At 44.4% G+C, this 24,326-nt stretch overlaps 3 protein-coding genes across 5 annotated transcripts in view; 2 read left to right on the top strand and 1 right to left on the bottom strand.

Annotated features, from left to right (window-relative positions):
• Positions 1-108: 108 nt before the first annotated feature.
• RPL4 (ribosomal protein L4) lies at positions 109-5,830 on the top strand. Its single transcript, XM_082488633.1, has 10 exons — positions 109-194; positions 1,637-1,808; positions 2,660-2,766; positions 3,220-3,358; positions 3,905-4,029; positions 4,411-4,540; positions 4,767-4,923; positions 5,095-5,178; positions 5,404-5,524; positions 5,615-5,830. The coding sequence occupies exons 1-10, from the start codon at positions 192-194 to the stop codon at positions 5,750-5,752; spliced, it is 1,176 nt and encodes a 391-aa protein (XP_082344759.1). The 5' UTR covers positions 109-191; the 3' UTR covers positions 5,753-5,830.
• A 268-nt stretch (positions 5,831-6,098) lies between these two features.
• SNAPC5 (small nuclear RNA activating complex polypeptide 5) lies at positions 6,099-8,096 on the top strand (the record flags this gene model as incomplete). 2 transcript variants are annotated; one of them, XM_082489088.1, is made up of 3 exons in its annotated part: positions 6,099-6,214; positions 7,282-7,371; positions 7,986-8,096. In XM_082489088.1, the coding sequence occupies exons 1-3, from the start codon at positions 6,125-6,127 to the stop codon at positions 8,094-8,096; spliced, it is 291 nt and encodes a 96-aa protein (XP_082345214.1). In that variant the 5' UTR covers positions 6,099-6,124. The 2 variants fall into 2 exon arrangements, with proteins under 2 accessions (XP_082345214.1, XP_082345215.1); XM_082489089.1 differs by lacking the exon at positions 7,282-7,371 and having other exon boundaries at positions 6,102-6,214.
• A 2,975-nt stretch (positions 8,097-11,071) lies between these two features.
• The window catches only part of MAP2K1 (mitogen-activated protein kinase kinase 1), a 43,310-nt gene continuing 30,055 nt past the window's right edge, over positions 11,072-24,326 (bottom strand). For both annotated transcript variants that reach the window (XM_082488869.1, XM_082488870.1), the window contains exons 6-11: positions 20,468-20,592; positions 16,879-17,086; positions 16,310-16,374; positions 14,597-14,658; positions 12,985-13,030; positions 11,072-11,995 (exon numbers count right to left, since the gene is read on the bottom strand). In XM_082488869.1, the coding sequence (XP_082344995.1) occupies positions 11,882-11,995; positions 12,985-13,030; positions 14,597-14,658; positions 16,310-16,374; positions 16,879-17,086; positions 20,468-20,592 (620 nt within the window). In that variant the 3' untranslated portion in view covers positions 11,072-11,881. The remainder of the gene's footprint in view (positions 11,996-12,984; positions 13,031-14,596; positions 14,659-16,309; positions 16,375-16,878; positions 17,087-20,467; positions 20,593-24,326) is intronic.

The raw sequence follows: 24,326 nt of genomic DNA, 5'->3' as shown, positions 1-24,326 counted from the left end.
GGTGGCGGCCTTTGCGAACGGGCTCGGGCCGGGGCTGGGGTCAGGAGCCGAGCGGCCGGCGCGGCAGAAGGCGGCGGGCAGGGTGCGGAAGGACATCGCTCATAGCGACGAGGGAGTAGCGAGTCCTTCCTTTTCCGGTCGGGGCTGCGGCGGTGACGAGCGGGAGCACGAGACGCTCCGCCGCCGCCACCATGGTGAGGCGCGGGCGGTGGGGGCGCGGCGGGCCGAGGGTGGCTGGGGCCGTCGGTGGGTCGGGGAGGGTAGTGAGTGGGTCGAGGCTGGTGGGAGCGAGGCCCGGAGGGCGGCAGGGCCGTGCCGCGGGCAGCCCGAGGGCTGGAGGCGTGGGGCGGCCGGCCGCCATTTTGGAGCCGTCAGCGCTCGGCCTGCCGCGTGGAGCCCGTGTGGGGAGGCCGTGGCGGCGGGCGGGCGGGCGGCACTGCACCGCAGGGGGGCTGGCTTGGTCCGCTGGAAGTCACCCTTTCCTCAGCAGTGTGGGAGATGGGGCCCACGTCGCCTTCTGGCAGGGCTTTTTCATTTCTCTCGCATATTTCTCTCAAGCAAAACAAAACCACGCGAAAGCTTTTGATCCCACGTAAAGTTAAAAGAACGGTTTCTGTAACACTAATTTTTTAATTTTTTTTTTGTTGTTGTTATTCTGAAACAGGCTTTAAAAGGCCTTGGTCTGGACCCAGGTTGCAAATGAACAACTTTTCTTGCTAATACAATTCAGATAATCAGGGTGAAGGAACCAGAACACGCAAGTTTGTGGCTTGCTTGTGTTGGGGTCTCTGCACTAGCGCCAGGGGTCAGTGCCGTGCTAGTAACAAGCGTTAGAAACACAGGTAGTACTTTTCATTGCTATTAGCTCGTTAGTTTTGAGTTGTGTAATATTCTTAATACTTCTAAAATGAATTGTGTATGGGAAAGGAAAGGATGAGACTTCATGTGTATTACTGCCATGAGCTATTAAATTAACGACAAATACAGTATAATGCTAAAAGATTCATTTTAAAGGGTGCTGTTCAGACCGGCAAGATATTGACATTTTTTCAGTTTTTTGAAAGGAAGCTAGTGCTGCTAGCAGTTGAATTTTTCACGTCTCAAATTTTGAGGCACCGGGGATTGTTCAGAGGACCCAGACTTCACAAAAAAATCACTCTCATTCTCAGTTTGCTTTCTTGAAGTCATGGCGAGTCCCTATATTGTGCAATAACCAGCTTCTGAAACACTTCAGCTGTTAAACATAATCTAAATAGCAAAACTTTGATAAACTGAGACACAGGTGGGTTTTATGTAGGCTTTCTTAAAGAGTAGATGGGAAGTAGTTTAGAAGGTGTTACTAAAGAGATCCAAGTCTAGATCAATTTTACCCAAATGACTTGGAAATCTGTTGAATTTCAAACTTAAGGTATCCCATTCTGAACGCGGGTTGTGCTGTGGACCACAACGTTAAGTGAAAATTATTGCTATGATGATGTAATTTGCGTCTTATCCAGTGTTCAGCGACAGTTGCCTGCTGTCAGTGTGCTGGCACTGTTGAACTGAAGACCCCTTCATTCTGAGCAGTATTTGATGGATTTGAATGCTAGCAATGTACTTGACTTGTGCTTAAGATTTTTTCCTTTTTCTTTTTCAGGCTTGTGCTCGACCATTAATATCCGTCTACTCTGAGAAGGGGGAAGCATCAGGCAAAAATGTCACCTTGCCTGCTGTGTTTAAGGCTCCCATTCGCCCTGATGTTGTGAACTTCGTTCACACCAATTTGCGCAAGAACAATAGGCAGCCCTACGCTGTCAGTGAACTTGCAGGTATGGCTAGGCCACAAAATTGACACAAATAACTTGCATTAAACTTGGATTTTAATGTGGGCTGGCTAAAACAGAAACAAATTGAGAACTAAGAGAAGTGCTGTTCAGTGGGATTCTGTATAGAAAGCAAGGCAGCTGTTCTGGTTATTGAAAAAATGATTTTAAATCATGTGAAATACAAGTTTTTATTATTCTGAAGAACAGTAAGGTGTAAAAGTCTTGGAGTACTCTGGGGTCTTATCTGAAATGTATATTACTGAAAGTATTGTGGTGCCTAAGTCCTCGAGTTGAATATACGTTCTTTGCAAGAACACAAAATGTCTGAAAGCGTATGAGGCAGCGAACTGTGATGAAAACCCGTTCTTTAGAATCCCTGCTCCGTGTTGACTACAGGAGACTCACCTGGGGCATTTGCCAGGAAGAAACCTATGTAAATGTGGCACTTGTTAGACTTGCTTCAGAAGCTTGTAGGTGCAAACAGCTACTGCGTCTTGACAAATTTGTGCCAGGAATGTGCATTTTCAAGTTTATTTCTGATGGTGTTTCACATTAAACATAACCCACTAGGATCAGCACTACCAATTTGGACCTCCAAATTGAAGGTCAAGCTTAGAAATCGATATGTTAATGTACTTGATTCTGACCTAAGCAGATCTTTAATATGGTAAGAGTTAATTTACCTGGTGGGGATCTGTTTTGCTGAAATGATGAGATTCCACTTCATTGGTCCGTGTTTCTGAAACACATGATAACAGTGGAAGTTCTGATTGGTGGTCTTGAATTCTGTGTATCTGTGGCTTTAGGAAAATTGCAGTGTTGTCAGTGTCTGAATTAAAATCTTTCTTTTCCAGGTCATCAGACCAGTGCCGAATCTTGGGGTACTGGGAGAGCCGTTGCTCGTATTCCTCGAGTACGAGGTGGTGGAACTCACCGCTCTGGCCAGGGTGCCTTTGGAAATGTATCCTTTCATCACTGCTACTCGCATAGGGTGTAAAGATGAACTCATCAAGCAGAAAGATTATTTTTAAGTATCTAAATGTGAAATGGAATCTTCTGCTTGAGGTAATGGCTACCTACAGTGATCTGGACCACCAGGTTTGAGATATTTGCGATGTGGTTAGAACCTTCTGTATGCAAATTCTGACTTGCTTTAATGAACAGGAGCTTTCACTGATTTTTTTTTTTTTTTTTTTTTTTTTTCGTCTGCAAGTGGTGGATATCTTGAATCTCGTGATGCATACCCTCTTGCCATGATGTCGTAATTTGCGTCTTACGCTGTGCTCAGTGACAGTTGCCTGCTGTCAGTGTACTGGTACAGATGGTTGACGAACAATTAACACTGAGCAAGGATTAAAGGGTCGCACTACAGAAACAAGCTTCAAAAAGGTTGTTCTTAACTATTGATGCATAGATGTGTCGTGGAGGCCGCATGTTCGCCCCAACCAAGACTTGGCGACGCTGGCACCGTAGAGTGAACACAACTCAGAAGCGTTATGCCATCTGTTCTGCTCTGGCAGCATCCGCTCTTCCAGCACTGGTCATGTCTAAAGGTGAGAGTTCTGCCTCTGGAAGTGTTTGCCTGCAGTTCTGCATTGCCTCAGCAGATCGGTAACTGTGGTTAGTCATCCACAAGAAACATTTTTAGTAAATTCTCTTTTAAAGAGGTGAGGAGGCAGCCCGTTCTTCAGTAGGAGGGACAATTTTGTTATGTACAACTTAGGAGGTACTTCGTGGTTATGCAGTGTCAGAAGTTCAGTGATGCCGAGGTGCTTTTGTGTGCGTTGCTGACACAAATATTGTCCATGCAGTTTATGCATGAATTTTGAGTCTCGTGGCAGTTCGGTTTGATTTCTGTTCACGGAAGCCAAAGAATTGCTTAATATTTACTCAGGTACAGAAAGTACTGTCTGAGGCAGACCCACAAGACTCTACCGAAACTTCCCTCCTGTAGTTACCGTGCCTGCATACTGGATAACGAACTTAATTTCCACTGGTTTTGGTGTTGCACCATTTCTGAATAAACAAGGCAATAGCCTTGAGAAGTGCGTACAGCCAAGGTCAGCCGGTAACTTACTGTCTTGTAAAATCCTCGCTAGGCCACCGCATTGAGGAGATTCCAGAACTTCCTCTGGTTGTTGAGGACAAAGTTGAGAGTTACAAGAAAACCAAGGAAGCCGTTCTCCTCCTGAAGAAGCTTAAAGCTTGGAATGACATCAAAAAGGTGAGTTGCTACAGGTATGTTCTTAAGAGAGAAGCCCTGGTGATTCATCTCTGTCATTGTTACCGTAGAAATTCCAGATAGCTCTGGTTCAATTTGATGCTGCTAAAAATCCCTTGGTAATAAAACTACAAGAAACTGTAAAAAAGAGATCAAGTGAAGTAAATTTGTTGTGCTGCTTTACTCTATTCAGTTGTCTTCATTTCAGTGTTGATTAATGTTAATAGCTTTTTTTTTGTGACTCTGAAGAATGATGAACTTCTCACTGGTCCGTGTTTCTGATAAGCAGTGATGGTTGTGAAGTTCTGACTGAAGCAGTTTTGTTGTATTTTCCTGGTGGGATTTGGACTATTCTGAATATTCACAAGTTTGATTTTTATATAGGTGTATGCCTCCCAGCGCATGCGGGCTGGAAAGGGTAAAATGAGGAATCGCCGTCGCATCCAGCGCAGGGGACCCTGCATCATCTACAACGAGGACAATGGCATCATCAGAGCTTTCCGGAATATCCCAGGTAACTTCAACTTGGGGCACGCTTCCTCATTTGCGGGGAGACTGCCGAGAATGATGAGATTCCACTTCATTGGTCCGTGTTTCTGAAACACATGATTGTGTGGAAGTTCTGACTTGCCCAAGTAGCTGATGTGTTCCTTCTGAGAATCGGGTTTGGGGATGTTGAGGACTTTCTCTGTTTATTTCTTAGTCTTGTGGAAGTGACCGGTGTGCCCGTTTCTCCACAGGAATCACTCTCCTGGATGTGAACAAGCTGAACCTGCTGAGACTCGCTCCTGGGGGCCATGTTGGGCGTTTCTGCATTTGGACGGAAAGCGCCTTCCGCAAGCTGGATGATTTGTACGGCACCTGGCGCAAAGCTGCTACGCTGAAGAGCGACTACAAGTAAGCGCAGCCCACGCCAGCCCCCACCGCGCGGGGTAAAACAGGCTCGGGGCAACGAGAGCCCGCTGGCACTGGTTCTCCCGTGGGAGCTGACAGCTAGCACTGTCAATTTTTGTTGAATTCGCCACCTTTTTATCATCCGACTTAACACTGTGACGGTTTGTTTGGCAGCCTGCCCATGCACAAGATGACCAATACGGACATTGGAAGAATCATGCGAAGTCAGGAAATCCAGAAGGCGCTGCGCGCTCCCAAGTAATAACACTCCTCTAACGAACGTGAAGCGCGGTTTCTTTAGAAACGGCCAAGTGCGAGGCTTTGTAGTGAGATCAGAAATTTCGGCATTAGGCTGTTGCGTGGGGATGGGATTTCTGTGGTCTCTGGATATAAACAGTAGGAATTACGGTTCCAAATTTCAGGGAAAATGTAGCAAAATCAGATTGTGCAATGAGATGGTGACACGTGTCTCTTCTTTTCCAGGAAAAAGATTCACCGTAGAGTCCTGAAGAAGAACCCGCTGAAGAATCTGAGAATCATGATCAAGTTGAACCCATATGCCAAAACCATGCGCCGCAACACCATCCTGCGCCACGCACGAAACGTGAGTGAGCCCGGCGGGCGGTGATGGAGGACGTCGGCTGTGGTCCCTCAGGCCATGTACTGACCATCTTTGTGTCTTTTCTTTTTTTAGCACAAACTCAAGGAAGAGAAGAGGGCCAAGGCCAAGGCCAAGCTGGCGGCCAAGGTCCCGGCTGAGCCAAAGGCCGAGGCCACCAAGCCTGCCAAAGGGGCAGCCAAGGTGGCCACCAAGGCCAAGGCGGAGGCGTGAAGGCCGTGGGGTGCCTCACCCGCGGGGGGTCGGGAGAGCGCCCGCGGCTGCAGTTAATAAATCCTCTTGGAACAGAAACGCTGTCAGTGTTTGTGTCTGATGGGCCGTTTTGGGGGGTTTAAACGAAGCTCGGCGGAGGAGGGAGGGTGGTGTCTGCGCCTGACGTTGGAGTTCGCCCCTTTCCCACGTGCAGCGCTCGCGCGCGGGGCTGTGACGGCAGTGGGCCGCGCGGTGGCGGCAGCGCTCCGGAAAGGTGCAAATGGCGGCGGGCGTGACGTCAAGGCGGCGGGGCGGGGCTTCCACGGCGGCGATTCCCCCGCCCGCGCGGCAGGGGGCGCTGTGGGCGGGGCCGGGGCGGGCGCGCGGCGAAGGATGCTGAGCCGCCTGCAGGAGCTGCGCCGGGAGGAGGAGACGCTGCTGCGGGTGAAGGCGGCGCTGCACGACCAACTCACCCGCCTCAGGGTCAGCGGCGGAGGGGGCACGGCGGGGGGAGAGACCGGTCCCTCAGCGGGCGGCGGGGGGGAGGCGGGCGCGCGGCAGCGGCAGGGCCGGGCCTACCCCGTCTTTCTTCTCCGTTATTTTCGGGGGGGGGGGGGGTTAAGGCACGTAACGCGGTTGAGTTGGGACCGAGCGGCGACCCCGCCGTCCGGGCGCGGCTGCGAGGGCGGTTGGAGTGTTCCCGCCGCCTTTCGGTTCCGACACTGCGGGTATGTCACCACAGAGGCGCTCAGCTACACACGGCCCCGCTACGGGCGGCGGCTGCCGGGGCCCGCGGGGCTCTGCTGTGTATCGAAGCTGAAGGCTTTAAAAGCTTTGCTGTTTCGCAGCCCAGAAAGCCAACCTGCACCCTGGGCTGCATCCGCAGCAGCGTGGGCAGCGGGGCGAGGGGGGGGTTCTGCCCCTCTGCTGCGCTCTGGGGAGACCCCCCCGCAGTGCTGCCTCCAGCTCGGGGGGTCCCAACATAGGAAAGACATGGAGCTGTTGGAGCGGGGCCAGAGGAGGCCCCGGAGCTGCTGGGAGGGCCGGAGCCCCTCTGCTGGGAGGACAGGCTGGGAGAGGTGGGGGGGTCAGCCTGGAGAAGAGAAGGCTCCGGGGAGACCTCAGAGCCCCTTCCAGTGCCCAAAGGGGCTCCAGGAGAGCCGGGGAGGGACTTTTTCCAAGGGCACGGAGTGATAGGACGAGGAGGAACAGCTTCAGACTGGAAGAGGGCAGATTGAGATGAGATGTGAGGGAGAAATGTGTCCCCGTGCGGGCGGTGAGCCCCTGGCGCAGGGTGCCCCGAGGAGCTGTGGCTGCCCCATCCCTGGAGGGGTTCAAGGCCGGGTTGGACGGGGCTGGGAGCAGCCTGGGCTGGGGGGAGGGGGTCCTGCCCGGGGCAGCGGGCTGGAATGAGATGGTCTTCAAGGTCCCTTCCAACCTAAACCATTCTATGATTCTACTGTTGCTGATTATTCAAAAACATTTAATTTATGTATAATAGAGTCCAAGAAACAATGACTGGAGAGGCTTCTGTGTTGCCTTGTGCGCAGGTGGAGGAGCTGGCACTGCAGTCCATGATCCGGTCCAGGGAGGAGGACGGGGCAGTCTCTTCCTCAGCAGCGGCAGAGGAGACCCACGAAGTAAGGGAAGGCCTTGCCTGGTGACGAGCGAGGGCCCGGCTTACCTGCGCTGGGCTGTGGCCGCAGGAGGGATGGGGGAAGAGCGCTGTACTGATTGGAGCGGCTGTAGGGGTTTCTGGGGGTGGTTTTCATCTGGAGTTCTTAACCTTGACCTTCTTTATGCTGCTGGTTAACTGCTCAGCTGTGAAATCTGTCTGCTTTGTTGCCGTTTTGTCTCAAGTGTTTCACCTTTTCCCATCCCTGAAAGCAGCATGTTGTTTCCAGGGAGGTTGGGAAATACCTGCTTTATAGCATCTTAGCTTCAATTGGCCGTTTATTAAACATTGTGTCTAATGCTCTTAACAGTGACGTGCTGTTTTATCCAACTGATCATAGGGGATGGAGGTACGGATATCCTCTGAACATTTTGCTAAATATATGGTCAGCCTGAACCAGTTGAAACTCTTCTCTGGAGAACTGGTGCTCGTCCCGCGATGGGCTCGTGCAGCCAACAGTTCTAGTACTGAGATTTCTAAAAGACACTGTGACCCCGCGGTTTTAGTAGTGATTTGAGAAGCATTCTGTATCGCTGCTGGTCTGGATAGTTAGCAAGGTAAACTCTTTTATTGTGACAGACTCTCGGGCAGATGGACAACGAGGCTGCTATCAATCAAACTGAATTACACCTAAGTCTTCAAGATCATGAAGAGGAGGAGGAGGAAGAGGAGGAGGAATCAGATTCTTGAGAGAAAAAAATCAAGGGATGCTTTTTAATCCAGACTCAGGATTTCTTCATTCATATAAAATCTAGCAACTGATTTTCATTTTGTCTTGTATGTGGATACGGACCGTATGATATGCAAGACTCTTGGAGTCTAGGGAGGTTACCCTTGAACGCATGAATGTCACAAGCTTGGCACGTCTTGACTTAGAGGTTAAAAGAATGAAAATTTGCTGCACAAATATGTAGCATAATCCATTCCACATTTAAAACCTAATGTAGCTTACTATGTCTTCATAGGTGGATGAGAGAAGTCATTAATCACGTCAGGCTAATTTAACACATACACTAAAAGCAATAATTCACCTGTTATTTCCCAATGCTGAAAAATCAGGCCCTAGAGGCTGGTTGCTGAACCAATGATTATGTTACAACCTCATCTGCTTAAACCGGGAATTTTAAGATAAACAGTGAGAAAAAGATGTGTCTGGGATTGTCTCCAGGCTTCCAGCTGCTGCGTTCTCACATGGGAAACTGGACTTACTCTCCCTCTAAACGTGGTAGAGCCGTAGGTGTTCTTACTCTGGGAGAAGCAGCTACTGCTCCGTCAACCTAATTCTGAGTGCAGTAACGAGGTGGCCTCTCTTTGTACCTACTGGTGCTCTTAAGTACTGTCAGCCTGACTCTCAGTGAAGTATTTTCTACTTCTTGCTCTTTCAGAGTAGCAACCAATTAGCCTTTTATTTGTCAACAAATTGTATGGTTAGAATTGGCCCCTTACCTGTAATAAGGAACTAGTATTTTTTTAAATTAGTGTTATTTTCTCCCCTCCTCCCCCCAGTAACTTCATAAGTCAATGTAAGTCCAGCTTCTGCTTTCAAGTGATCTTCAAGGAGGAGTATGAGTTTAAGAACTTAGTTATGAAATGCAAAGTGGCACGAAGTCCCCTCCACAATTTCGTTAACAGTACGGTAACAAGCTAGTGCTGCTCTTGCCGATAGACAATAATGTTCTTTCTCTTGATGGAGCGCAGACAGTGTGTGGTGCAGCTGGTTATTGTATCAATTCTCAAAGACTTGTTTTAAAGCACAGAAACCCAGATCTGTTAAGCCAATTAAAAACAATATTCTAACTCAGCCACTCTGTCAACCGTCCTACTAGGAAAGTAGTCAGTTATATCCAGGGTTGTTCAATGCACAACTAGTATCTAAAGGTGCTGCTGTTGTCTCTGGCATCACTCAGAGAAAACAGAATAAATTATCTTCCTGTGTTTGCTTTTAAGAGCAGGAAAGGAACTTGGGAAAGTGTCCGGTGTCCTGGGTGCAGTCAGAACACAGGATTTAACCTCCTGTAAGTTCCTGCCACTATTAGAAGAGAGATGGTTTTTTATTTGTCTCTTTCTTGGTTTGTAGCAGTAGAAACTGAATGTTGGAATGTAAATGTATTTTCATCCTGTACTAAAGACTAATTGTTTTTTGCAAATCCTGGCTGTCTTAATGCAGGAGCTTAAAACATGAGCGCAGAAGATTTAGCAAAGCTTTTTACAAGACTCACAGGTAAAAAACCCAAGAAGTCTGACCTGAAATGTTACAGGTTGGAGTGTCTAATCCTTTTGACAGTATGCATGTGAAGAGCTGGTTGGCGAGGAGCGCAGTCGCCGGCCTCTCCTGTCTTTGCATCTTCCCATGCTCAGCATGTTCCGGGTGCATCACTCGGCTCCATGGCTCTGTCCTACAGCAGGACCACCTCCCGCCTTCACTTTGCTTCTGGGCAGATCATGTTCCGGAGTAGGTGCTGTAGGGTTTCATCTCCAAAGGGTAATTTTGACTGTTGAAAAATGTTATTTGTTCTCAGCATGTTTCAGAGTAGTACCTTTCTTCCTGGTACCTGATGTGAACGAGTCCCTTGCTTGCTTAAAATAGAGCGGTTCTATTGCATGTTGCAATAAAGTACTTTACCTGGTGCCCTACTACATTTAACTGTGCTTGCATTCTTCAAATTCTTGCTCTCTGTGAAGGAAATAAGTAAAATGAGATTTAAACCTCTAAAACTAAATCTCTGTTCATATACCACTTCCTCCTTTTACCAAACAGTAAAAAGTACTGTTGCTTTTCTGTATGTTAGAGTATATAATTCACATATAAAGCTCAATTTTAAGTTAACCATTACACAGCCCTGTTGCCACTACCAAGCAGCACATGCAAGTGAGGACAAGTGAAGGAAGCCTTGGATGTGTCGATGAGTCATTTCCTCCTGCTGAGGGGTTGAGGGTGATTCTCTCTCTGATAGGTGATACTGTTGGCCAAGTGGAAGTTCATGTCTAGAATGATTTGGATTCCTTTGGGGAAGGAACTTCAGCCATTTCTGTGTCCGAAACATCCTTTCAAGGAGCTGAACTTTTTATAGCATTGCTCAGCACAGCTGTTAGAGAGAACAAGGCTTTGCACCGAGGACACATAGCTGTGCCCACCTCTGCCTGTTCTGTAGCAACAGCAATTACTGTGCCAAGTAACTGACGGAAGCTGAACTTCTGAAGAAAACTAAAGTTTAGAAATCAGTGTAGTATAGTCACGCTTGGTTAATGACAGACACAGGCAAGCAGGTCTTCCCTCTGCTGGGTGGAGCACAAGGTTCCTGTGTGTTGGGGCACAGTGCTGGTTTGCCCTCGGAGAACGCCCATCACACCCCACCCAGGGGGTTGCAGCACCGAAGGGAGCATCCGGTGCTGTACAAGTTGTCTGAGCACTCCCCAGACAAAACCTCTGCAGTCAGACTGCCCTCAGACGTTCCACAGAAACCTGGCAAACAGGACACTAACACCCTGCAATGGCAACTGACTCAAGCCCTGTTTCACACGTTGTCATTTGACATAAGCAAATTTGTACCTCTTGGAACAAAGGAGGTTGCACGCTTGTGGAAAAATACATAGAAGAAGGGGTGGTGATGCAGCCAGTGGCTTCAGATTAAGACTTAAGTTTTTGAGTTTTAAAAGAGCTTCAAGAAGTTACTTGATAATATATTTATTAAGAGAATCCATTGCTAAACATCTGAGAGAATAAAACAATAAAGGGTCTTCATACACTTTAGACACTAACACAGTTGCCATGAATTTTTAGGTTAAAAGAAAGCAAATTGCCTGGATCTTTGTCTTGATTCTGTAGGATGATTCCAAGAACTAACTTTTAAAAATCAATTAGAAAGACATACATCACTAAATCCAAGTATGATGATATGTTTTAAAAATAAATATAGAAATATGAACAAGTCTACAATTAGAATATTGCCCTGTACATTCCAAGAAACGCAGAGCTCTCGCCTTCTTTACCTGGAAAGAGAAATCTCTAAACAACAGCAAAATTGGAACCATTAGGCCTAACTCTCAGATACAGTTTGGCAGCAGCAAAAGCATGCTCGACAGATACAGTGTAGGAGCATCCTTAACCCTTTTTGCACGGGAGATTAGGTAAGCATGACTGAAGTACCAACAATTTACAAAGAATCTTGATAAAGTTCAAACAAGCTGGGGGTAGACACCCCCCGTGATATTTTCATTAAGAAAGAATATCCATAATCACTTAAAATCAGCAAGCACTGTAACTGAAACATCTTAACCTTTTGGTCAGTAAACAAGTGTGATCCAATACAATACAAATTAGTTTATGACAAAATTTAAAACCGTTTGGCACATGCTATAAAGACATTCTTCCTTAAGAGGTGAAATACATGTTTGAACAGGTACAAGCTGAGGAAATAGGACCAAAATAGCATTGTTGTTAACAGATGTACAGTACAGGATTTGCTCTTCTATATTCAGACTCCAGCAGCATGCGTGGGTGTACTCGGTTGGTTAAGGCCTATGGTTGAACAAAGCCACCCCGCAAAATCCACCTCCTCCGCTTCAGATCTCTTAATGAAAGCGTGAATCTGCGCAGAGGAGAACATCATTATTATTCAAGGACTCAATCCGTTAAATAATAATTCTGAACATGAACTACAATAAATCCGGTTTACTTTCAGTATTCAAGCTAGCTATAAAATTTGGAAAACCACATGAAGTGACCAGGAGAGCTTTTCTGCGGGATTCCTGAAATAACCCGCTTATGAAATGCACACATTGCAAAGTATTCCAGAGGAAAACTGCCTACACAGTGACTATTGCAGAACACTTACACCACGGTATGTGATAAGGATGTGACTCAGCCACTTGAGATAATACTCTGAAAAATGTCTGCCTGCGCACAGAGAGGCTTTTTGTAATAGAAAGAGTTGGACTGCATCTTGTACCCTTATTGCACAGAAGGATCAGGGCAGGAAAAACTTGATTTTCTGCAGTGGAACTTCAGCCCTAGCATTGCACTTCAGGCCATGAAAAGAGCCACTGAAACCAATACGGTCATTTCGTGTAGAAAACAAATGCAGGATTTCATTGTGTCTAGTAGTTTTAGAGATTTTGTAAGGCAGAGCTGATGAAAAAAAAGCAGCAAATCTTATGTTTCACAAAATATGATAAAAGTGTATTTCATTAGTCCATAAAGTATGTGGAATTTTGTTCTTTCATCCTCCTAAAAGTAATCATCTACATCGTTTATTATTAACTAATAAACCCAAGAAAGAGAGAGTTGTTTTGCTAATTTAATAACATTAGGTCACATACTCATGGTAATTATCAAAAGGCAGACTCCAAAACCCACCAGTTTTGGGCTCCTTGGCAGTCCCTGTCCTGAGAGTGCGTGAAAGCCTGCAGCCCCTCGATCTCTGGATGAGAAAAGCAGCCCCTCCTCAGACTGTCTGAGCTGCCTGTGTCAACAGCCACGAACCACACACCATATGCTCTGATCCTGATCTCAGGTCAGCTGAGGAACCCAACCTGCATAGAACAGCACTCTTCATTCAAGTTAAAGACTTTCACTTACCATCAGCTGTTTCAAGTCAGCTCTCTCAGCAGGGTTTTTAATTAAACTAGGAAAACAGAAAGTATTACACATTACATACTATTATCTTTTAAAATACAGATCAAATTATATCACGTGTGTATACTGCTTTGGTCTGAAGAAGCTATCACTCTAGATTAAAGCATTAGGTAATGCAGCGCCTCTCAAACTCGGGTCTGGGTCTGTAAGCAATTCCCTTCTGCGGGCTTCACAGGCACAGTCTGAGGTATGAAATGCTGAGTTGTCTGATACTGCTGAGCCGGGGCAGGAGTGAGTGCCTATAAGCAAACTGGAGAGATCAAATTCCCATTCAAACAAAAACTCAACATTATGAGCCGCTTTATCCCTCAAGTTTCTTTTACCCAAGTCTTTTTCAAGCTCAGTATCAAGTACAGCTATTGTGTTACTGTTCTTCCTTTTGGAAACCGTAAATATATATATACTTAGCTTTTAATAAGCAAACTAACTTTCCAAATTGTCATGAACTGCCTCCCTTGGCACTGAATATACTGGCTGAATGCAGGTATCACTGAAGTGCAATTAGAAAAGTACATTAGATCGAGAGAGGTCCTCCTTCCCCTCTACTCTGCCCTGGTGAGACCGCATCTGGAATATTGTATCCAGTTCTGGGCCCCTCGGTTCAAGAGGGACAGAGAGCTGCTGGAGAGAGTCCAGCGTAGGGCAACTAAGATGATTAAGGGAGTGGAGCATCTCCCTTATGAGGAAAGACTGAGGGAGCTGGGTCTCTTTAGTTTGGAGAAGAGGAGACTGAGGGGTGATCTTATTAGCGTTTATAAATATATAAAGGGGGAATGTCATGAGGATGGAGCCAGGCTCTTCTCAGTAGCAACCAGTGATAGGACAAGGGGTAATGGATTCAAGCTGGAACAAGAGGTTCTACTTAAATTTGAGAAGAAACTTCTTCTCAGTGAGGGTGACAGAGCACTGGAACAGGCTGCCCAGGGAGGTTGTGGAGTCTCCTTCTCTGGAGACATTCAAAACTCACCTGGATGCCTTCCTGTGCAACCTCATCTAGGTGTTCCTGCTCCAACAGGGGGATTGGACTAGATGATCTTTTGAGGTCCCTTCCAATCCCTAGCATACTGTGATACATAGATGGCAGAATGACTGCTGTGATATAGATATTAGTTCAGTGAAGCACCGGGAAAGAAAAAAGAAGGCATCTAGAGCCTGCGAGGCTTCCGTATCCTACATAATAGTCGCTGCAGAATGTGGTGAAGGTAACCCATAAAAGTAAGGATCTTGCTTTAGAAGCATGTTTATGATCACAGTCTGTAAGTACTGCGGTCTCTTCAATGCTGAGAAAGTACTAAGGCAAGTGGCGCACAGAAGCAGAGCCCGTATCTTAAAGAGGGGAATCTCTCTCAGCTTTGGGGTGCTCTCCGCATGCATATGTTGTCAAGGCGGTGCCTGTAAAGTGAGCTTTAGGCACATTAACAGTCGGAGAAAGAGGATTATGCTAATTGAAATTACTCCACATTTGCCAAGATCTACAAGTAGGGCCTCTGATTCCCAAGTTATCAATACAGGGAGACAGCAGGGCTGGTCCCAAATATGTCCCTTTGCAACTCACCATTTGTTAACAAAATCTTGAAATTCAGAACCAAAAACACCATTGGGCAGTTTTGGAGGTGGCTGTGGAAAAAAACAAACAAACAAAAAAAACCCCACCAAACATCAGCAATCATTCAGCGTAACTGATACATGACAACGCACAACCTAGCCAGAGATCTACCAATTTTATGTCCAATATCTGGGTAAAGCTGTAAACCCCGAGCACTACCCTGGCCTTCCTTCACAGCTGAGCTCCCAAACAGATGTTGGGCAGACTTCAGCTTCCATGCATATGAATAAAGGACATGCTGTCATATGATTTATAAAAGTAAAGATGCCGAGTTTATTACTGACTAATTCTGGTTATTACTCACAGCTGCTGGATTTTAGGTGTTTCAGTAATAAGTCATACCACAGACACTTTCTATGGTGTGGGGCAATTTTTGTTGAGTGCATTGGTTTTGTTTGTGGGTTTTTTTTTTTCCTTTCTATACACACACCTGAATGGGGTTAACACAGCCTTAAGCTGTCATTAAAGAAGGCTCAGAGCAGCTGGCAGTAATTACCATTGGGTTATTCTCATTACTACTGATCTCCAGTTTAGGGAAGGAAAGATGCCCCCGCACATCATTAGTTCCATAATCCTTTTGATTTAAATATTCTGTCCCAGGGAATGAGTTTGTTCAGGTTCTGAATTAAGAAAGAATTCTGATAAAGAAAGAAACCTGCACATTATTGCCTCGTTTTCCATGACATTTGATACAGGATCGGAGTTAAGTTTCCATTCTTACACCATGGATCCTGCAAGCACTTACACTTGGGTCACTTTACGTACGGAGTCGAGATGTGGCCTGCGTTCAGTTACTCACTGGTGTACAGACTTTGTCGGATGTAGCAGCTCACACCGAAGACTGCTTGTGCTGCAGCAGAGGTGGCAGAAGATAATCTTGCCAAATTCTCAACTACTGCAGTTAGTGCTGTCATATTAAAGTATTATATAATGTGCAAAATTGGTTTGCAATGCAAGAGGAGAATTGTGCAGATGAGGAACAGAAGCAATTTATCGGTCCATGTGCAGTAGCATGAGCAAAGCTAGTCTTCACAGGGACCTGGACACTGACTGTGCTTTTTAAAGAGGTGCATCCGACACTTCTTTTATAATTCATTCACCTGGAACTATTACATTACCCAGCTGCTACAAATGACAGATAACATGAACAAGCTCTCTTTTTTTTTGGGGGGGGGGGGGGGGGGGGGGGAAGGACACAAGCAGCCGTGTCATGAGAGTTTCAGGACCACTTGTGAGAATATTGGTATTTTACAATTGATTGTTTTCAATCTCTATTAACTAGCCTTGTAGCTTAGCTATTTGAAAGACACACTATTATAAATGAGGTTGTTCATAAGACCAAAACAAAGAAAAAACCTAGTTTTGTATATGCCCGATCGTACTGCTTGCTATTAACCATCCTAACAGGTTGCATGATCCAGGCTGGAAAACCCATAAACCTACTTAAAGGATGGAAAGAAATGAACTAGAATTTTCCTGGGAATAATTGAAAAAAAAAAAAAAAAAATCAAGCCAACACACATAACAAGGATGTCTCTCATACTGCAGCAATAAAAGATCAGAAGACCTGGCCTATCCTAACACTAACCCCACACTCCCTCAAATTCTGGAATGCTTTAAAAGTTTACAAATGTATTAATACAAGTGCAAATAGCTGATTACCTCATTGACGATGTAATCAAGAAGTTCAAAGATTGCCATTGGGGGTCTGCTGTCTGGTCCATAGGCTAAGAAGAAATTGTAAAAGTGGAAAAATACAGTGTTACTCTGCTCCCATAGTAGAGCTATTGTAGAAAGTTAACAGTCATATAGTCTGTTCTTACACGGTGGACTTGCTGGCACCCAGTAGATTCATAGGGAAAAAAAAGTGTAACAGCAACAGGGTAATACTCTCAGGCGAGGAGACATTGTTCTCAGGTCTGAACCAAACCATGAACTTCACTGAGAGTCTCCCTAGTGTACTTTGATGGGCATTGCATCTTAGAGAAGAACCACATCAACAGAATGGGCTCTTCATGGTGCCCGTGAACAGCTCAGTTACCAACAGAAGCGTCTCTGGTCCTCAATTCTCCAATACCTCCTCATAGTGAAACTGAGCCAGATGCCCAATACAATCCTGATTTTTTCCAAAGTTTAAAGCCCCACTACGCAGCTCAGTATCAGGTAGGGAAGACCTTTAAGCTGACAGAGAAGGGTACTAGAAAATGATTTAACAGATTGTTTTAACTTACAGCTCACTGGTCGACCAGGTGTTCTTTGCCTGGGTGAGGTCTCGGTGACTGGAGAATCTCCTTCTACTGGGCAGCCAAACATCAATTCAAGCTCCTTTGAGTCAGGAGGAGGAATCGGGTATCTGCCAATAGCCATTTCTACCAGTGACAACCCCATACTCCATATATCCGACTGCACCGAATAATGAGTTCCCTGTAGTCTTTCCGGCTACCAGAAAAAAAAAAAAGAAAAGGGGCGGGGAAGGGAGACAGTATTGTAACAAGAAAGGAAAAAACTGCATTCTGCAATAGCCTGGATAAAATGAAGGATGAACCCCCAACTTATTAGTACAACATCTGCCAATGAGTGACTTACTGATCTTTTTCTTTAAATATCTCAAGTTCCAGGAGTTCTACAAACACTGCATACCACCACTGCAAGTAACTTTGAGACTTTTAAAAAACGAGACTATTATGTCACTGTTTTATTTCTTTAGCACAATATCCAAATGTTGCAACTATTAATGACGATGAGATAATTAAAGACCAAGAAAGAAAAACTAGTATGGGCAACCGCAGATTCCCTGGTTTCGCTGAGGAGCTGTTCTTGGTTTTCTTTTTGGAAAGGAGAGGGAAGGTAACTTTATTGATTCGGTATGGGTCCAAAAGCGACCTGGTGCTCTAGCAATAGGCTTGTGCTTTGCGACACTTCTCAGCTGATGCCGTGCTGACAGCTCCCCATAGCGGAAATGCACTTATGCAAGGACTGTTATATACAGGCATACTGCAGTTCTACAGCCATATTCAAACAATTTCTAAACAAACGGTTGAGTTCTATAGGCCACTGAAATGATAACAAAACACAACATACAAATTGATAAAGTATTATGCAGGCCACAGACCTTTCCTGAAGGTATAAAGATTGAAAAATACATACAAGACAGGAAGACAGACATGTGTTCTGCAGCTTAACCACTCACACATTATGGCCTGACAAACAAAAATGCAATAGGCTTACATTTTTCTCAGGAAAAAACAAACTGGAAAGGGACAAACAAATTCTGCACAGATTATGTGCACACACTAACATAAAAGTATTACAAAAGTGTACGCAGGTAAGACAGACTCGGCTAAAAATGTTTTGTATTGTCTTTTGGGGACTCAAACACTGGAAAGATATTTAGGTATGGGATTTTTTGGTCAGTCGAATCATGATTAAAACCAAATCGGGATATTCCAGTCACACTGCTCCAAAGATCCTCAGTTTTGAGCAGCATACCCATCCTCTGTTTCTGCCTAAAGAACTAAAACATAGGATTAGTTCATAACTAACTCCTTTTGTTTAGTTTTTGCATGTGCTTTATCAGTACTATGTTGAGTGCTGAATATGGTTTCTGCAATCTTTAATACATCGATCTACATCATCCTTGGATCCATTTTTACAAAGACTTCTCAAAGAAATTGAACAATTTGATTTTTTGTTCTCTTTTTAAAATCAAGCTCATTTTACCAAAAATGGTGCAGATTCTTGCCTGACTAATTCCATATTTTGGAAAAAAATATGTATAATTTGAAACTTATTCTCACAGAACATAAGAATACAGTATTACTGTGAAGTCTCTTCCCTCTGCCATAATGGGTGTTAGTTTTGTTAAATTAGTTTTGTAACATTTGCTGAGATTGTATTTGAGCTTTCTCCAGTGTGCCACCTCAGCTAGTTCCAAAGCCATCCGGATGAACTACATAGTTGCTGGACAATGGATAAAGAAGCCCAAAACCAAAGACAAAAAAAATCATAAAATCTAAGTGTAAAGGAAGAAGTGAGTAAATGAGAAAAAGCAGGGACCACACACAGTACTAGTTACACAAAAATAATTAAAAATCTAGGAAATGTTCAAGTTAAGCATTGTTGATCGTATACACCTTCATTCGGTATGACATCGTTTGGCATGTAACAATTCTACAGCTGTTATTTGAAAAAGTATGCTAAGGGAGATACTGCAAGAAGGGATACTTCAGACACTATCAAAAAGAATCAACAAAATCACTATCACGGCTTGGTCTGTGACATGAAGGCAGAGAGCAAAGCCAAATATCAGTCTGTAAAAACAATAAATTGAAAAAAACTGAAGGCAGACAGCACTTTGCTAGAAGAAAAAAGGCAAGCCAGTAGTATCTCAAGGGCCCAGAAGACATGGAAATGGAATATTAAGTTCTTTGGCTAATTAGCAATACCCCTGAGATGTATGATCTATATGATCTATCCCCAGATTCACACCTCAAATACTGTGTTCAGTTTTGGGCCCCTCACTGCAGGAGGGACACTGAGGCGCTGGAGCGAGTCCAGAGAGGGGCAACGGAGCTGGTGAGGGGTCTGGAGCACACTTCTGGTGAGGAGCAGCTGAGGGCCCTGGGGGTGTTCAGCCTGGAGAAGAGGGGGCTGAGAGGAGACCTTCTTGCTCTCTACAGCGCCCTGAAAGGAGGGTGCAGGGAGGTGGCAGGTCGGTCTCTTCTCCCAAGCAACAAGCTATAGGAGAAGAGGAAACGGCTTCAAGTTGTGCCAGGGGAGATTTAGGGTGGATATTAGGAAAAATTTCTTTGCTGAAAGGGTTATCAAACACTGGAACAGGCTGCCCAGGGAAGTGGTGGAATCAAAATCCCTGGAGGTATTTAAAAGATGGGTAGATGTGGTGGTTTTGGCAGTGTCAGGTTGATGGTTAGACTCCATCTTAAAGTTCCCTTCCAACCCAGATGATCTGGTGATTCTATGTAGGAACATAAGCCAGAATTTTAAGTATGTTACCAATATTAAATGACAAAAAAGAGAATACTGTCTTTGATGTTGAAATGCAGGTCCAATGCTGAGCAGAAGCAATATTATTAGGCTTTTTTCCTTTCAGTTTAAGCCCACACAGTTTCAATCCTACAGCAGAATCTCCGAACGCTCTGACTGTATGATTAATTGGTTGTACTCTGAACAAGGTGAGTACATTAGAATAAGAGACCTGTTATTTCCATTAACTGTGACTTCCACGTAATGCAAAGAATTCATCTGAAGGGCAAGTTTCAAGGTATTCCTCATATGCAGGAATAAAGAACACCCTGTAAGGAGCCTCAGATTAGCTGCTGTGGCCTTGTCCACAGGAGCCACTCCCCACGCTCTCTCTTGTTGCTGTTGGGTTCGCAGGAGCAGTCACAACAGCCTCACTAGCCAGGCAGCAGCTTGCCTACATAAGTGACCGCAGCAAAACGCTGGAGTGGAAAGAGAACCACACTTAGTAAGGAAAGCAAACCATAAATACTGGGCTTTTTCGGAGACACATGTATACAAAACCCAAGTACATTAACCAATTAGATACTGCAATGTAGACACAATTGCTTCTCTTTTGTAGTGCTATAAAACATTTCAAGTTGCTTGCCTTTTCTTGCAACAGTTCTTTACCCCCCACACGCAGTCTGATATGATACTGGAACGTTCCTGGAATGCAGGAAGTGCTGAACTATCAACAGCAGTAGTAACGGCAATAGTTGTTTTCTTGTTTGATTACTGGAATTATGATAACTCTACCATAATGTATAGTAAACTAAAAGCTATAAAATCTGTACTTACAGACATGTAGGAGCGTGTGCCAACAAACGAGTTTGCCATAGAATCTATCAGTTGTCCACTGACACCAAAATCACAAAGCTTGATTTCCCCTCTAGAGTTTACCAAAATGTTAGATGGTTTAACATCTGGAAAAAATGAATGGATGATTTATATTTATAATAGATAAAATAGGAAATTTGACAATGAAAGTAACATGACAGGTGAGAGTTACCACGTGTCTCCCTTTGTTTCCCTTCTAACTATGACACAACTCTATCCCTTCTCTGGGAATCCTCAGAGAAGAGATTTGGTTCCCTGCTCAGGCCCATTTCACAGACTCTCCATTTACATACAGATAAACAAAAAGAAATTTTTTTTAATCACAAGTACAAAAAGGCTGTTAATTAAGTTTTGATTTCACCCTGTTTCTTGGCTTTCAAATATTAAGTTTGGGCACCTACATCTTCCTTGCAATGACTAACATTTGAGATAAACTTTAAAGTACATGTCAGCATACCTCCTCTTTAATGCTGCTCTTTGCCTAGAAATAATCATAGAATCATCATAGAATGGTTTAGGTTGGAAAGGACCTTGAAGATCATCGAGTTCCAACCCCCCTGCCATAGGCAGGGACACCTCCCACTAGACCAGGCTGCCCAAGGCCATGTCCAGCCCGGCCTTGAACACCTCCAGGGATGGGACCTCTAATCAATACAGAGGCCCCACATATTTATTTTACAAAGGTCAATGAACCATGGCAGCCACACCATTATCCCGAACTTAGGCTTCATATGTACATAAGCATAAATGATCCTACAGCAAAGCAGTTCTTGGAGCGTGTTCTTGCTGTTCTGGGCTTTGTTTGGGTTTTTTTTGGGGGGTGGTCTTGGTTTTGGTTGGTTAGTTTTGTGGGGTTTTTTTTTGTTTTTTTTTTTTTTTTTTTAAGATCTGAAAAAAATAATTATCCTTTTATTGAAATGCTGCAGTTAAAGTACTTGAAGATCGTTTACCTGCGATAGAACCCACTCATGATATTGAATTCATCACTTTTTCTAAATGGAAATTTAATAAGGGTCACTGGTAGCTAAGCAACTAATAACAGCCATTTGGAATGCAAAGGTACAGAGAACGATTGCTTAGTATTTCTTTTATAGCTGTAAGAAGGTTGGTTTTTTTAATGTATCTTGCTGCTTAGCTGGTCATTACAAATGCATTATTGAGATAAATAATCAACAGCTCACATCTGCAAAGTAATGCTACAGGAAAAAAGGGTACTAAAAATTAGTTTTGAAGAAAGATCAGCTCAACCTATCAGAATTTCACTTCAGACTCTGCTATTGAAGAGCAGATCCAGAAGTCTATAGCCTGTAGCATATTTTCAATAGCTTTTCACTTTTAAACACAAATATATTCCAAGCAGCTTTCATTGCAGTGACCGCAGAACTGACCTTAGTTTGTGATGTCGACGGGATGTCACTGGAAAGATGATACTAATGTGACTGCTCATCACTGGAAAAAGATCTCCGTGCAGAAGGTTATGCCTCACTGCACAAGATCCATGGAGATTGGAAACGAAGACAAAACTGTTTTAGCTGTTTCTCCCCCCAGACCCCTTTTAAAGAACAAAGCAAAGCTTGAATAAAGTTACCTGCTTTTGGAAATTGTGACTACACCTTCTGGTTCCTGACATCACCTTGCAGGTAACTAAAAGTGTTCAGGCACCCTGGAAACAGTGCTTCGTGCCGATTAGTGCATACACAAGTTCTAGGCTCAGCTACAGGACAGCGAGCTCACAGCCTGTCCACTGTACTTGGAACGAGCATCAGCCCGTAGAAAATCCACACTGATCAAACACACACTACTCCCTCATCTTAACACGGAGGAAGCCATGCCGTTGCACATCATCTTTCATATTGAAAAAAAACCCAACCCAAAAAAAACAGCTGCTTTTGCCAGGTACAGTCTTCCTCCTTATGAAGGGGGAAGAATACGGACACGTATTTTGTGTGTACTACTTTTAGTTCCCCATCACTAGGAAAGGAACTCCTTATAAATATCGCTCTCCTCCATAGATTTTCCTCCTGTAAGAGCAGCAGAGGGACTGGGCAGTTCGTGGAGCTGTCTACCAGGCAGGAAACGGAACGTTACGTGCTGGTTAACCCAGAGCAGGGCTCCAGTAAAGAGATTTTAGAGGCTGTCTGGGCAGACAACTGAACCTTCTGCAAGTTATACCTGCTTGTAGAGACCTCACCACAAGCACACTTCACAATGAAAAGGAAGAATCCAGTCTAGGAGTTTAAAATTCCAGCAGGAAAAACCAACCAACAACAACAAAAAAAAAAACACAAACCAAGCAGGTGTTGGTGCAGTGAAGTAGGCAGCAGAGATGAGAGGTTCCCAGCTACACAGGAACCTTCACCCGGAGTTCTGTGTAAAAGCAAGGTGGGGAATAGAACCTTTGCAAAATACACTGGAAGCAGTGCAGAGCCTGAACAAGTTAGAGGTATGGCCTTTCGATTTGTACTGCTTAGCTATGCACATCTACTGGTTCAATTCAGAACAAAGACCTAAATCCTTACTTATCTCTACAGCTCATTAATAGTTCGTGTTCATAATTAAATGGCAAAAAAAAAATTAGCGTTCCACTGTCAGTGAACCAAATGACATTCACTTTATAAGTATCATACATGCTCCAGGATCCACCCGGTCTTTCAAGGACTTGACTTTTACCTTCAGTGTTTCTCTAGCTGATAATCCCACAATGTAACTTTCTTACAATAGCACAGCAAATCACGACTCCTCATTGGAGTTTTAAATAAACCTTGCCTTTCCCTTATCGTTTTCGTTTTCCTCGCAAGGTGCCCAGTGTGATCACCGTGTGATGTTTGGAACGCTGCTGTCTTTCCACCCCTCTGAACGTAGCACGCTATGCTATTTTAAATCCAGAGTGTCTGAGCACTTAAGCAGTTTCTCTGGAAACCAGAGATTTTTATTGCCAAATGGAACAGGAATGCCAAGGCATCCTTCAAAATATATGCAGTAACTTGCAAGAAACCAACAAATCTAGAAAGGAAGACCAAGTATGCTCCATAAGTGATATATTTAAGTTTTAAAGAAAACGAAAGGACATTTCATGTATCATCCCAGACAACCCAGAAACAGAGCTGTGCCATTCTAGAGAAGTCAGTCCAGAGGGATGAATACATGACACTGAAAAGGGAGCTAGTTATAACACAGAGAAGGTTCCAGGATTTACAGCATGCCTCTTTGTAATCTCTGTAAGAGGCGTCTCCTCTGCCTGAGCCCTGCTCTCTCCCCTGACAGGCACAAACCCAGTTCATTCCAAAAGAAAGGTGGCCCTGGGCATTATCATAACATCAGGCAAGAATTTCTTTTGTTCAGAAGTTACTGAGTAGCCAGGCACTTGAGAACATATTTGTCTTGCAGCACATTATTGGCATCTTCCAATCAATTTTAATTTCCCAAGGCAGGATGTCATGAAAATAATCCAAAACTAACACACAAGAACAGAGCATTGACAGCATCCCCGCTGTGTGGTACCTCCTATCCTGTCAGGCTGCAATTGCAGTTCAGAAATCTTACAAAGCACTTTCTACGCAAGAGGAGACTTTCCAGAAAAAATTACACTCAAGACTGTGCTCAAAAAGAACTAAAATTATGTTCGGATTAACTTATAGGATTTTTATTCATCCAGAGACAAAACAAAAAAAAATAACCTGCAGCAACAGACTTTGTCACAGGACATTTCTTTCCTTGTCATAGAATCATCTGAGTTGGAAGGGACCTTTAAGATCAAGTCCAACCATCAACCTGACACTGCCAAAACCACCACATCTACCCATCTTTTAAATACCTCCAG

This window comes from Vanellus vanellus (genome assembly GCF_965231255.1).
Source record: "Vanellus vanellus genome assembly, chromosome: 11".
Classification (NCBI taxonomy): Eukaryota; Metazoa; Chordata; class Aves; order Charadriiformes; family Charadriidae; genus Vanellus; species Vanellus vanellus.
This window is presented reverse-complemented; position numbering and strand designations above follow the sequence as displayed.